The sequence below is a fragment of the Fusarium solani genome (genome assembly GCF_023522795.1).
Source record: "Fusarium solani strain SB1 chromosome Unknown bctg00000010, whole genome shotgun sequence".
Lineage (NCBI taxonomy): Eukaryota > Fungi > Ascomycota > Sordariomycetes > Hypocreales > Nectriaceae > Fusarium > Fusarium solani.
Window position 1 is genome coordinate 1,955,765 of NW_027072147.1, and position 13,230 is coordinate 1,968,994.

The 13,230-nt window shown below is 54.2% G+C and overlaps 3 protein-coding genes across 3 annotated transcripts; 2 read left to right on the top strand and 1 right to left on the bottom strand.

Moving 5' to 3' along the window:
* Positions 1 to 245: 245 nt before the first annotated feature.
* On the top strand, positions 246 to 1,034 carry MRS44_014679 (uncharacterized protein; the record flags this gene model as incomplete). Its single annotated transcript, XM_046277206.2, has 1 exon — positions 246 to 1,034. One exon carries the CDS (start codon positions 246 to 248, stop codon positions 1,032 to 1,034), a length of 789 nt encoding a protein of 262 aa, XP_046127770.2.
* A 2,077-nt stretch (positions 1,035 to 3,111) lies between these two features.
* On the top strand, positions 3,112 to 9,360 carry MRS44_014680 (uncharacterized protein; the record flags this gene model as incomplete). The annotated part of the gene is made up of 1 exon (XM_046284656.2): positions 3,112 to 9,360. The coding sequence occupies one exon, from the start codon at positions 3,112 to 3,114 to the stop codon at positions 9,358 to 9,360; it is 6,249 nt and encodes a 2,082-aa protein (XP_046127771.2).
* Positions 9,361 to 10,853: 1,493 nt separating this feature from the next.
* MRS44_014681 (uncharacterized protein) lies at positions 10,854 to 12,669 on the bottom strand (the record flags this gene model as incomplete). The annotated part of the gene is made up of 4 exons (XM_046281538.2): positions 10,854 to 11,127; positions 11,179 to 11,705; positions 11,756 to 12,592; positions 12,655 to 12,669. The coding sequence occupies 4 exons, from the start codon at positions 12,667 to 12,669 to the stop codon at positions 10,854 to 10,856; spliced, it is 1,653 nt and encodes a 550-aa protein (XP_046127772.1).
* Positions 12,670 to 13,230: the final 561 nt, after the last annotated feature.

Here is a 13,230-nt window from a genome sequence, read left to right on the forward strand (position 1 = left end):
TGGTCATCCCATGGAACAATATCAGGCTTCCACTTTCTTCAGCCTCGACAGTCCTTTTTCGTTGCGCCGGCCTAGCCGGTAGGGTCGCTTTGCCTGGTTCGCGAACCTCTCTTTTCAGTCATACATCGATCAGCTGTGGTGAGCCCTTCTCGTGCCGCCCACTTATAAAGAGCCCTCGCACGCCATCACTTGCGGGCCTCAACAAACAACCTATTCATATTCAACCCACCACTCGCATGTCCGTCATGCCGACCGAGTCTGAGATGCGCTCTCGTCGAGACTCATGGCCACCTACTCAGGTGCGCCTCAAGCCAACCGTTTCAACAAAGGATGACCCGCTTCCGTCTCTGGATGATATCGACGATGATCCTCTTACATACTTTCTCACGCCGGCGCCAAACATGGACGACGACGACCTGGATCAAGTCATGATGGGCTTTGACGCAGGCATCGAAGACGCCAGCCAGCCTCGTCCCATCGTCCGCAGTGTGAGCCCATCCACCCTCGACGGCCTCCGCAAGCCAGGTCTCCGCCCCATCTCTCCGGACACAAGCTCTGATATCTCAACATCCAACAACGAGGACGAAGACGACGACGATGAGGAATACATCAGCTTCTCGCCCAGCAAGCATGGCCTCCTTTCTCTGCAGGACATCTTTGCCAACAGCCATCCCCCCGTGCGCCCCAAGAGCCCCGCCTTCAACCAGTCTTCCAACACGACTCTCCTCTCGCCGGCCTCCTTCTCCAACTCGCAGCTCCGCGGGAGGGCCCGAGGCCGCGGGCGGCACGGAGCATCGTCGCGGAACCTCACGGCGCGGCGCCGAGCGGCGGCGGGTGGTCAGCTGTGGAGGGAGCCAAGCCCAGACGTGTGGTCGATCGAGGAGGAGACGGAGGAGGAGATGATGAGCGACATGGGGAGCAGCGTCGCTGCGCCGAGCGATGTCGGCGATGATGAGGTCGAAGATGAAGGGAAGAGGGCTATGAAGCCCAAGAAGAAGGTCCGGTTCATGTTGCCGGCGAGGCAGGGTCAGTGATGGTTGGAGGATATGGTCTTGCATGACACGGTGTTTCGGTGTTGCACATCTTTTTCTCTCTTTATTTCCTTTTCACTTCTTTCCCCTTACCTCTTCATCTGCATAGCCGGAGTTACGAGGCGAGACTGCATTCCCTCGAATTGATCAGTCTTGGCTGATCCATCGAGGAGACTATCAGGTTGTGCTTTTGGGTGGACTTTTGACGCGGGATACACGGCATGGGAGCATCATTATTACATTTCTCTCGGAGCAATCCGTTTTCTGATACCTATTTGGATTTGGAGGATACCTGAGTTTTGGGCAATACACTTACTTATAACTCTCATGAAGATTTGACATTGTGCATTGTGTACTCGTGGAGCATTCTTCAGTGACGCCCTGTTTCACCGTCTCGGTTGTACTCACAGCTATGGTTGCACAATTACGAAAAAGACACCTGTAACCTGTCATAAATACCTTTTAGACCGGGATGCATGTTGACCCCGGCATGTGCACGAAAACGAGAGCCGCTCACGTTGGCCAATTGGCTCTAGGGTGAGCAAACACGACCGGGAATCCCCTCATCAGGACGGCAACGTTCCAGGGTCCAAGCCCGGGACAACGGGCACGGCATGACCTGGAAGCACAAGCTTAAACGGTTCCCGAAACATTAAATGTCCATGGGAGCTGAAAGGTAAAAAAGATCTCGTCGGTCCCGGGAGACGGGAAGACGAGAATAGCAGCGCCACAATTCCAGTTCCTACGAGATCTGAGACTCTGTGGGCGGGTCGATCAAAGAGGCGGTATATCCCATCATACATGAAAGTTAAGAAGCGAGATCCATGCTGTGAATCGTGACTGGACAAGAGACGACGAACCACGGGCAAAAAGAAGCCGCATGCATGCAACGCGCATAGTCGATGGATGCCCAACGTGCGTTTTTTTGCCAACACAGAAGCGCAGTGCATCGCATTTTTCGGCCATCCATGGATCTGAGAAAGAGGGCATGGCTGCAATCTCTCGGGCAGAGATTGGACGGACAGACTGCTCCTTGCTTTAGGCGGTTGTCGTCAGCAACGAGGAAAAAACAAGGCCGGAGCATGGCAATTAGCGGCTGTTTGGTCGAAGTGTGGGAGGGCTACCCATGTCGATACAGGATGCTGTGTTGTTGTTGATGCTTGATTCGCCGCCTGCGGGACATCTGGCAGGCTGTTGGTGAGGAGGAGGAGGAGAGAAGAGAAGAAGAAGACGGATGAGAAGGAAAGATCGAGAAAATGAACAAGATGGCACAAAGAAAAAAGAAAACATCAATCCCATCTCTCGCCAATCCATCTCATGGCGTTGGACAAAAATGGCCGAGATAACTTACAGTAGGGGCATCCATCCATCGACCGGAGATCGGGTAGGTCGCCCAGACGGTGAAGCCACCCGCTAGAACCCACTGGAGCTGCTCCACTGAGGCCCCCTGTATTCCATCGCGGCGCCACAGCTGACCCTCGACCGACGTCCCTGATAGGGCGGGGTCTCCCGTCTTGTTTACCAAAGGTGGGTCCCATTTGGTTACTGGGGACAACCCGCGGCACAAGCAAGCAGGTCAAGTCGAAGACGACGACCTACGCAACCTCCAGGTCCTGCTCCAGGGACACCCAATCTTGTCGACGTGGATGGCACAACAAACTCGTGTCTCCCTTTGGCGGTACCCATTCTGTATCGTGTCTTTCGATTCTGTATTGCGCTTTCCTATTCATTGCGTTACGTCCATCCGTTCATTACATTACATTACACCACACACGCATGTGCAGTTCAACGGCTGCTCCGTCTATGCCGCCTCGTCACCCAAAGCTTATTGGAAACTTTGCCGGCCTTTCCGATCGATAAACCGCTGGATATAGTCGAGAACCGCTTGAGGATATAGAGACGACTCGCATCGCATACACACAACACAACCTGATTACCGGATCCTCTCCTGAACAACCGCTCAGCATGTTACCAAGCTCAAGGTACGTTCGAGTCACACATCCCCTAAGCGAACCACGTTGCTTCCCCGCCATCGCCATGTCATGAGCTCACTCCCCTCTCCTCCTAGGTAGCTGAGACCATGTCATCAACAAACCTTACCTCTGCAGAGGAAGCCGTACTAGACCCCGAGACTCCTACACAATCTGCCACCGCCTCCAAAGATGACAAGGCCAAGGCGACCCCCAAGTCGGCGCCGGCTACGGGCCGCACTCGACCGCGAGCCAAGTCTTTCAAGCAAGAGCCGACCCTCCTCCACGATTTCCTCATGGGTCGACCGTCACCCGCCCGACTGGCCGCTGACCGCCAGAGGCGAATGAGTCTCGAGGCTGTCAAGGCCGAGCTGCGTCACGAGATGAAACAATCACAGGTCAAGCGGCTTCAGCCTCCCGGCGGCGTAAGGGATCGTGTAAAGAAGTGGCAGAAGGCCAATGCTGCCGCTATGGTGGATGGAGACCCGGATGACGCGGCGACCGAACCCACTGACGTTGCCTTCAAGGACGACGACTTTAAGAGTGTGACGGAGGAGGACCGGGTCCGCATCAAGATGAGGAAGAAGGCCAAGAGGCCTAACAACAAGACCAAGGAAAGCCTCGCCACGGAAGATGAGAAGACACCGGAACCTACGCCAGCAAAACCGCCGCCGAAGAAGCGAGTCGTTAGCGACGAACATTGGCGCAAGAACCGAAAGAGCCTTCCCAAGAAGGGCGCCCCCGAAAAGTTCTCGAGTCCCGCTCCGCTACCCAAGGACTTTGTCGCACGCAATTGCGCCAACCCGTCTGTCTCTAACAAGGTCAAGGCGTGGGCAAGCAAGGTCGAGATCCCTGACACGCCGCCCTCAGGAAGCCACAGGTTCTCCAAGTCAGTGGGATCCAGACCTTGTTGGGATACTGATAGCGAATTCATGAGCGACATGGGAGAGACAATTAGCGAAATGACACCGAGCAATGTCAACAGCAGCCGAGTGACGGCCCAGCGAACCGCCAAGTCAGTGTCGGGGACAGACGACGGCATCCGAGTAAGAGCTGAACGAACCACCAAGTCGGTATCAGGGGGAGATGATGGTATTCGAGTAACACCAATGAGGAAGAAGTTGGACGACGACGGCATTCGAGTGACCCCGATCAACCCGGACGACGATGGAATTCGGGTGAGGCCCATGAGCGAGGTATCATCCAATGCCGGAACCTCAAGACCTGGATCAATACGAACTGCCAGGTTACGGTTAAAATCTGCTCCAACCTCTCGACGGCCTAGTATGCAGTCTGAGAGGAGGAAGCAGCATTCAGACTTGTCCAGGACGGATCTGACAGGGGCGTCATCCGAACTGTCAAGCAGAGTTATTGAAAGCGAATCCGACTTGTCCAAGACGACAAGAACGGGAGGCAAGTCCGAGCAAGGGCCCCGTTCAGTCGACGTGCTGGATGATTCGATGGTAGACACGCCCACAAAGCGCCGGAGCGTATCAGGGAAGAAGCCTCGGCCCAAGAGTTACCACCCAGGTACGACGACTCACAAGGATAAAGAAACATGGGTCCCTGAGGACGACTCGACTTTGGAGCCCTCTCAGCTGGATGGATCCGACCTGTCCTCCAGCATTCTGGCCAAGTCCATCGCCGATATCCCTGGGGATATCCCCTGGGGAAACTCTGCCTTTACTGAGCTTGATCTCCCTCTACGAGCCCGCGGAGGACCTCTCCGCAGTCGACCCAAGCGCCCGGTGCGCCCCAAGGTCGAGAGAAACACCAGCTTCAAGTCGATGCCAAAGGTGTTCAAGAAGGTTATGGAGGAGGGCAAGAAGATCATTCATGAGATGAACGAGCCTCCGAGACAGGCCGCACCAAACAACCCCCCGAGCATTGAAAAGTGGCTCAACAACACTGTCGACCCCTTTGTCGAGGAGCAAAAGACTGAGCCGGCAACAACCCCTATAGAAGAAGCTTCGGACATGCTTTCTTCTCCAGAGACAGTCAAGAGCCGCCGAAGGGCCTCTCGTGTTGAGAAACGGAGGGAATCGGTTTCAAAGATGAACAAGCCAGATTTGGCTGAGAAGGCTGCGTCGAAAGAGCATTTGGCACCCGCACCAGAGCCAGTACCAGTGCCAGTGCCAGTCAAGGAGGAGCCTCGCCCGGAACCAAAGCCAGAACCAGCACCAAAGGCTCCAGCACCAAAGGCTCCAGCACCAAAGGTGGAACCTGTGCCAGAGCCTGAGCCGCACATAGAACCAGAACCTGAATCTGATCCAGAGCAGGAGACGGTCAGGGAACCATCACCAGAGTCTCGGTCACAGCCGAAACCCAAGCCAAAGCGACAAGCCACAAAGCCACCGACCAAGACACCGGGCGGTCCGGGCCTGAAGAGAACTCGAGCAACGAGGAATACAGCCTCGCCTGTCAAGACCGGACCAAAGGCTTACCTTCTGGGGATGTTGAAGGAGGCCTTCCAGGGCGAGTCTGGTAACCATCTTCCCAAGCCAAAGACCTACCAGAGTCAAGAGGAGCGACAGTATGACGATGATCCCGAATCTGAGTACACGGATTCCAGATATGACGACCCTCGACATGATGACTCGCGATACGACGACTCGCGATATGATGATTCCCGCTATGACGACTCTCACTATGACGACTCCCATTATGATGATTCTCGTTACGATGATGAATTGACCTATGACGATTCAACCGAGAACTGGACAGAGACGGAGCTCTCCAAGCCCCCGAAGGCCGAGATGTCGGGGGCCCTAAGATCTATGTCTCCTGAAGAGCAACGTGAACGACCTCAGGAGCGAGTTAGCCACCAGGAGCGAGTTAGTCCTCAAGAGTCAGTCAACCGCCAGGAACCGGTCGCTCGCCAGGAGCCAGTTGACCGCCAAGAACGAGTCAAGTCTCCAAATCGGGATGACCGTATGGACTTGCCATCGGCTCGAATGGCAGGACCTCGACTTCGACCGCCAACCAATGGACAATACGAACTATCAACAATCTTGTCCGAGGAGGACTCTAGTGCCATCGAATCGGATATGACCTCGGATGTTTCTCATTCGACCCTCACCCAATCTACCGTGCTAACAAGGGGGAGCTCACGTTCCAAGTCCCAGAAGCGAGGTTCCAGTCTCAAGAGGCGACTGACACGTCACTCTGACCTGGTCTCCGTCCTCTCGTTGCCCGACGACAACAACATTCCCAATGGAATCAAGAGCAATCGATCACGACCCAGTATCCGCAAGAGCAGAGGCGGACCCAACGATGTGACGAATGATGACCTTCTCAGGGAATTTGCCGAGGACGAGAACCTTTATCTTCGCGAACTGAAGACACTAGTCGACGGTGTCATTCCTGTACTCCTTTCTCAAGTCGTCAATGGCGACAATGCAACTGAGCTCTTTGGCTCTGCTGCTCCAACTACAAGGACCGATGCTGTCTCAAAGTCGGTGGTTCACATGGGTGTTGCCCTTGAAAAGCTCCGAAAGGCACACCACAAAGCCCCTGTCTCAGATATTCGCCGTCTGGCTTCTTGGGGACATGGCGTCGTCCCTATTTACCACAAGTATCTCGATGCCTGGAGACTCGGATTCCAGGACCTCGTGGTCAACCTTGCCCCTGCAGTGGGAGCACCTGAAGACGAAGACTCTTTGATTGGCGCTATGCCTAGAAACGAGTCTGGTGATATTATTGATTCCACAGGAGAGAGAGTAGATGTCGCTCATCTCCTAAAGAGACCTGTGCTGCGACTGAAGCAGATGGCCAAGTTCTTCAAATGTGTCGACTCCATCATCGCAACCAACGACACTTATGATCTGTTGAGGGACTTCGAGGACCTGCAAGAAAAGGCCCGTCGTCGTCACCGAGAGGAGATGGCTAGACTGACGGATGAAGATGCCATCAACACCGATACAACAAGAGCGCGTGATCTTCGAACACTTGGCCCCATGGAGGCTGTTTACATCGAGCCGAGTCGCCAAGTCAGCGCCAAGGACTTTTTCTCGCTTGACTTGTCGCACTCCAACGGCCAGCGACTGGAATGTCAAATTGAGCTGGTGCACCGAGACAATTTGCGCCATCCCGAGGACAAGGGTGACATTCTGATTCGCGAGAACGGTGTCAAGGGAAAATCCTTTCTTCTTTTCCCTCCTGTGCCTGTTGAGCTCATCTCTGCACGGACAGGAGACAGCAACTTTGACATGGTGGTCATGATTCGGGGAACACACAATGACAGGCCCTGGCATGAGTTGCTCACCCTCACAACAGACAATGAGGACCAGATCCTGGATTGGCTGGATATTCTGCCTGTGAAGCCCTACCCTCCAAGGGAGCCGGAGCCCAGCGTGATCGGTGATGAGGAGGAACCATCTTCGAAACCCGACATGCTGGATGTGCCAGTGGGTGTACGAGGATCCTCTCGCAAATACTCATCTCGTTCATCTCGTCACTCCTCTTACTCGGCTCGATCTCCTGTTGCCGAGTCGCCGCCAGCCAGCCCAACAACGCCAACGACCCCAACTGGCAAACGGCCTCTTCCGTCCAGGTATCGACCTCGCTCTGCCTCGCCAGCTACACCACCTCCCATGCAGTCCCCCGAGAATTATGATCTCCAGAGGACACCAACCCAAAACGACTATCGATACGATGATAGGCAGCAGCCCTTGTTTGAGAGCCTGCAACCTGATCCTCTCAACATCCGCAAAAGTTCTAGCGGTCCGTCTTATCGAACTGATGGTGCACCTCCTCCACCAGTCCATCGCGAGCTCACACCCAGCCCTGGGCCTACATCCAAGTCACAGTTCGCCAAGCCACTCATCGAACTCCCGCCCAGCAGCCGCGTCAAGCGACGGACATCCTCTCCGCTCAAACATGAGTACCTGCCCTCGGATGGATCGTCTGTGTCTGGTACCTCGTTGACAGGAAGCTATCAAACCGAGGACTACACAGAAACCGAGTCGGACTATGAATCTTCCGACGATGAGATTGAAAGTGTAGATCTTCCCGAGACCGAGCTGGGCTTCAGCATCAGGGACGATCTGCCAGAAGACATTCCAGAAGAACGTCCGGAGGATCTGATTGAGGAACTAGAATCATCACTGCCCAAACCTCGAACTCTCGTCGACTCTGCTGTGTCTGGGTCAACGGTCAGCTTGACGCCATCTAACTCTGCATCCCAAGCTGGCCTCCATGGACAAAAGATGGCGCCTGAAGAGAACGCCATGCGGTTCATCGCCGCCATTTCAAGATGGTCCGACAAGGGCATGTGGAAGGACATCTCTGCGGATAACTGCTCTGTCATTGTTACACCTGGCATGATCCAAGCCTTCCCCGTCCGCAGCGAGCAAAACGAAGCCCCCATCCTCGCCCTAGACCTCACTCCTCTCGTCCTCATCCGCCAGAGCACAGCAGTTGACCTAGAGATCCGCTCGTCGGTCAGGTCAGACTGCCAGCTTGCCAACTCACACGGTGGAGGAAACTTCCGCTTCCGATGCCAGAACAGCCCCGACTGCTTTAACCTTTACATGTCCGTTCACCACGCTCGCCTCAACAATCAAAAGTTCATCCAGCTCGAGAACGAGGCTCGCTTCAAGAGTTTTGGTGAGCGCAAGCCCCCGGCCGAGAATGATGACACCAGCAGCCGCCGACGAAGCTGGTTCGGCCGTAAGAACAGCTACCGCAGCTCAGTCCGTGCCCCTTCTCAATCCCACGACGGCGCGAGCACCACCCCTTCATCCACGCTCTCGGCCACCAGCTTCCTCAAGAGACTCACAGGAGCTGCAAACCTGCCATTCAACTTGGCTCGCTCCTCTGTCGACAGAAACAGCCGCTACAACGCAAGTCTGAAATCGCCGGGATCCTCATCCTGGGGCGGAGCAACCCCACGTTCGCCCTCTATCAGCGTCGAGAACAGCGGACGAGGCCCTGTCAACTTTGGCACCGAGGACATCAAGATCCGACTCCATCTCCTCGTGTCGGCAGCCAAGTGGGAGGACTATGGCAACTGCAGGCTGTCGATCCGACGACCGCCACCGGGCTGGCACCAGGCGCTCCGAGCCGACCACGGACTGGAGAAGCGTATCACAGTCAAGACAATCCCGCGCAAGGACTCGGACCAGCCTGTTGTGCTCCTGGATGCAGTCCTTGGCAGTGGCTGCTTCACACCCATGGGCAGCCGTGGTATTGTCTGTGGTGTCTGGGAAGAGATGAAAGACCACAACGGCGTCGTAGGCGTCGTCCCTGCCACAGGTCCCACAGGTGGTAACGTCAAGAAGTGGTGCTTCCAATGCGCCAGCGTCGCCGAGGCAGGCTGGGTTCTGAGACTCGTCCATCAAGAGGTTGTCACCGCTTAAGTGTCTCCCTCTCACTTCACAAAGAGCTTTGCCTCCTATTCTTTCTTCTACTGTACCTGCATTCCAAGCATATTCATATCCGCACTTTCTTGCTGCATCATTATCTTTTCCCTTTCTCAACCTTTTTGATATCCCCCTGGTGTACGCACCAACTCACTTTTCTTGACCTCTCTTCTTACCGCTTATGAGCGGTGGGAGAGAAACCCAGCGATACCAAACCTTTTCGACTTCTTTTTTAATTGCTTGCATCTGTGTATACCGGGGATTGTCTCTTTCCCCTTGTTTTTTCTTGCAACAGGCATCTAGACAAATGGGTGGTGGATGGCGTCTGGATGGAAGGGAGGGTTGATGGGGTGTTGGGGACTGGGATAGTACATTGAGTCTTGTGTTTTTTTGGCCTTAAGATGCTCATGAGGAGGGTTTTTTGTTGATGAAGATGGGGGTCGAGGGGCGGTATATAGCGGGAGAGGAGCAATACACGTCTTGTTAAAGAGTTTATTCGTTGTTGACCCTTGATGCATCGTGAATAAAGAAACAGATATTGTCCACACCACGGAGAGGCTGTTGTACTCTGTCGTAAATCTTTATTAGAAATCTCGGCATTTTCTAACAGGATAGTGCCCCCTAAGGTAAGAACAAAAGGCGTAGGGTAGGACGAGTTCCCTGTAGCTGTGTATGTCAAAAGGGGGGCGAGGAGACAAGGACAAGGGCGAACAAACCAGGCACCATGATACAATTATCCCCTTCAACTATGAAGCAAAGTATAGTGACTAGGAATGTCATGGTGATCAAGGGCAAGGAGTCAAGTCTCAATACAAGCATTCACTAAACAATCCCTCAATTTCATCAGATACGAAAGTGAATGTGTATTAAATAGCCAATTTGAGAGAAATGCCAAACATCCATCTGCCCCCTCTTGAGACGCGACATTTCGTAATGTTGTCGAACGTGAGGGTTTGAGGCGATGATAAATAAGGCGGGATGGCGAAAGATGGAGGGTGACACAGCTGACAGAGAAAGGCATAAATAGCCCACCCAGATAGATACAATAGAACCATGTCGCTTCATCACCTTACAAAGCTTCATAATACCAGTCATAGTCTCGACTGCTTTAAGCGCCCCATAGAACTCAAGTCACAATCAAATCACAAGATAGTGTAGGGTAACCAATAAGTCGAATAGTATTCATGACGTATCAAATGCGGCACCCAAGAACAACTCCATCCAGAACAGAACCGACGCTGTGTTATGCCATCGTCACCTCTTCCCACTAGTATACAAGAACAACCCACCCTATTCCAAGTGCTCCTTGATGTCACCCAAAGACGCAGTTTTCGTAAAACAGAAAAAAGGACCGCCCCATTCTATAGACGGGTAGCGACTGGCTCCAACGACAGCACACTGTCCCAAAACATGGATACAAGAAAGTGTATATAAAACGGGCGAGATGAATCCTCGAGGTGCGTCCCAGAAGAAAGCAATGCGTCGTATACTCATGAAGGGTTGGGCTTGGGCTGGGGCTTGCCACCATCGACAATGATCTGCTCGTCGATACGGGTAGCGATGTCGCCATACTCGAGCCGTTTCCAGGTCTTGATGCGAGCTTCGTTGGTGTCAACCTCAAAGAGACGCACACGGCGATGGTAGCCACCGTAGCCAGCATAGCCGCCGAAACCGGAGCCACCAGCGTAGCACATCCACAAGGCCGGCGTCTTGTTCTCTCCCTCACCTGACAAGGAGAGAGAGCAGTAATCGTTACAGTGGTCACTAAAGCCGGGTTAGCAATCATTCAGACCAAGATGATATCGGGGCACTCACTGTCCGGCGCTGACCATGACGACGCCCTGTTCAACAAGAGCGTCGCGGAAACCAGAGTTGTAGACAGGGGCAGTCACGCCCTCTTTCCATTCACCCACTCGAGGGAGATTGAAGTCGGCATACTCGGTTAGGGGAATGTGGATAAATGCAATATCCATGTGCCGACCAGTATACTCATCATGGTTCTTCTTGAGGCCAGCGGCCGTCTTCTTGAACCACTCAATCTGGTTGGGCTTGACCCAGTCGTAACCGGGGAAGTTGCGCTCATCAGGCGTATAAGCATGTGTGTCGAGGAGATAGATGGTCAGGGCAGAGTGATCCGTCTTGCCTCGAGCAAGAACCTCGACATAGTAGTTGCCAACACCATCGATCTCGGCTGGTCCAGCTATAGAGAGGGAGTAGGGAAGAGACTCCATGATGGCCATCTGGGCCTCGCGAGACATGGTCTTCTCGTCGTCATGGTTTCCGAAGATGGCGGCGTAGGGGATTTTCCGCTCAATCAGGATGGACAAGATCTTGAACATAGCCTAGGGCATGTTAAAAAGGTGACCCGAAGGGGTGGAAAAGGAACACTCACTGTTGGCGCATCTGGCGCTGTGTCACCGTTGACTTGGTCACCACTCAAAACGACCAAGTCCGGCTTCTCCTCATCAAGGACACGGCTGACAAAGTCAAGAGTACGGGGATCCGCCTCACACTTGCCGCCGTTGTATGTGTTTGGAACGGCCTCACGGCACTCGCCAACACCAGTACTAAGATGCAGATCACCGATCTGCATGATCTTGTATCGGCCGTCATCTCGAATCCGGGGCTGGGGCTTCTTGATCTCGCGATGGGGACCTCGGCGCACGGTCAGTTGCACGCACGGCAGGCTACCGCCTGTGTTGAGGAGGAGAGGCGTTCCAGTGATAGTCCAGCCGTCTCTTGCCTCCACGGCATCATCTCCAAATAGAACATCCAGGTCGGTCACGGCCTGATTAGAGTCGCTGGCCTGCTTCTTGGCTGATCGCTTGAGCCAAAGTCCGGCGGGACGAGACTCCCATAGATCCTCTGTTTCTCCCTTTGGCGGAGGGTGAAGCTTGCCGACCATAATATCCACGACAACGGTGTCATCCTCGGTGAGATCCTCCTCGTGTTTGCGACTGACGTAAAGGTAGGCGGTAGTGGTCCATGTTTTCCCGAGGTATAGATCCTTGTCGACTCGGTGCCATTCTTTAGCGTCGAGGTCGCATGACGAAAAAGGGTTGAGGCTGGAGCAGGTGACTATCGTAGCGTCTGTCACGACAAGACCTGGGTGGTGGGAGGGCATGTAGCCATGGAGAGAGTTGGGGAGGACACGGTAGTTTCGGTCGAGGAAAGCGATGATGAGGAAGGCGAAAATGGCAGCGCCAGTAAGCTGGGCGGCTGTCCGAACCTGAATCCATGGATGGAGTGGTCAGTGGATGGCCTGTCATACGAAGAAAAGGTGAGGCGTACAATTCGTCGAGTCATGATGTGATAATTGAACAAGAATTGAACCCAACTTTTTGGGGAGAAGCTGCTCAAGCAAGGAAGAAAGATGGACCACGAGCTACTTCAAGCAGCGGTAGCCAAGAAACGGTAAACGGAACAAGCATTCGGGAGCTGGGTCGCGGGTTGGATTATTCGCATCTTCCGAAAGGGGTCGTCGGCTACTATTGCATGGTTCGGAGGGGCCCAAGATCGAACAAGACGTCTGTGTGGAGGCCTTGGGAGTCTGGGATGCGACGGTCAGAAGCGCGTTGCGGTCGCTCGAGGGCGTTGAAGCTATCGTCGTCGGGCCAGTTGCCTCTGCGTTCCAGGCCGGTCGTCGCAAGCGTCTAGAGTGTCGATAAAGAGGAGGCGATCGACAAAAACGTGGAGACGGGGAGAAAGGTTAGAATTGAATGTAAGGATGAGGTTGGTCGTTGTTTGAGTTGGCGGGCGACAAGGAAAGAGCAGAGCGAGCATGTGGCGAGCTAATACCTAGGGAAGGCCCGGCAAGGAGCCAGGAGACAGGGGAAAGAGCTTTCCGTGTGTCAACATGCATGCGCC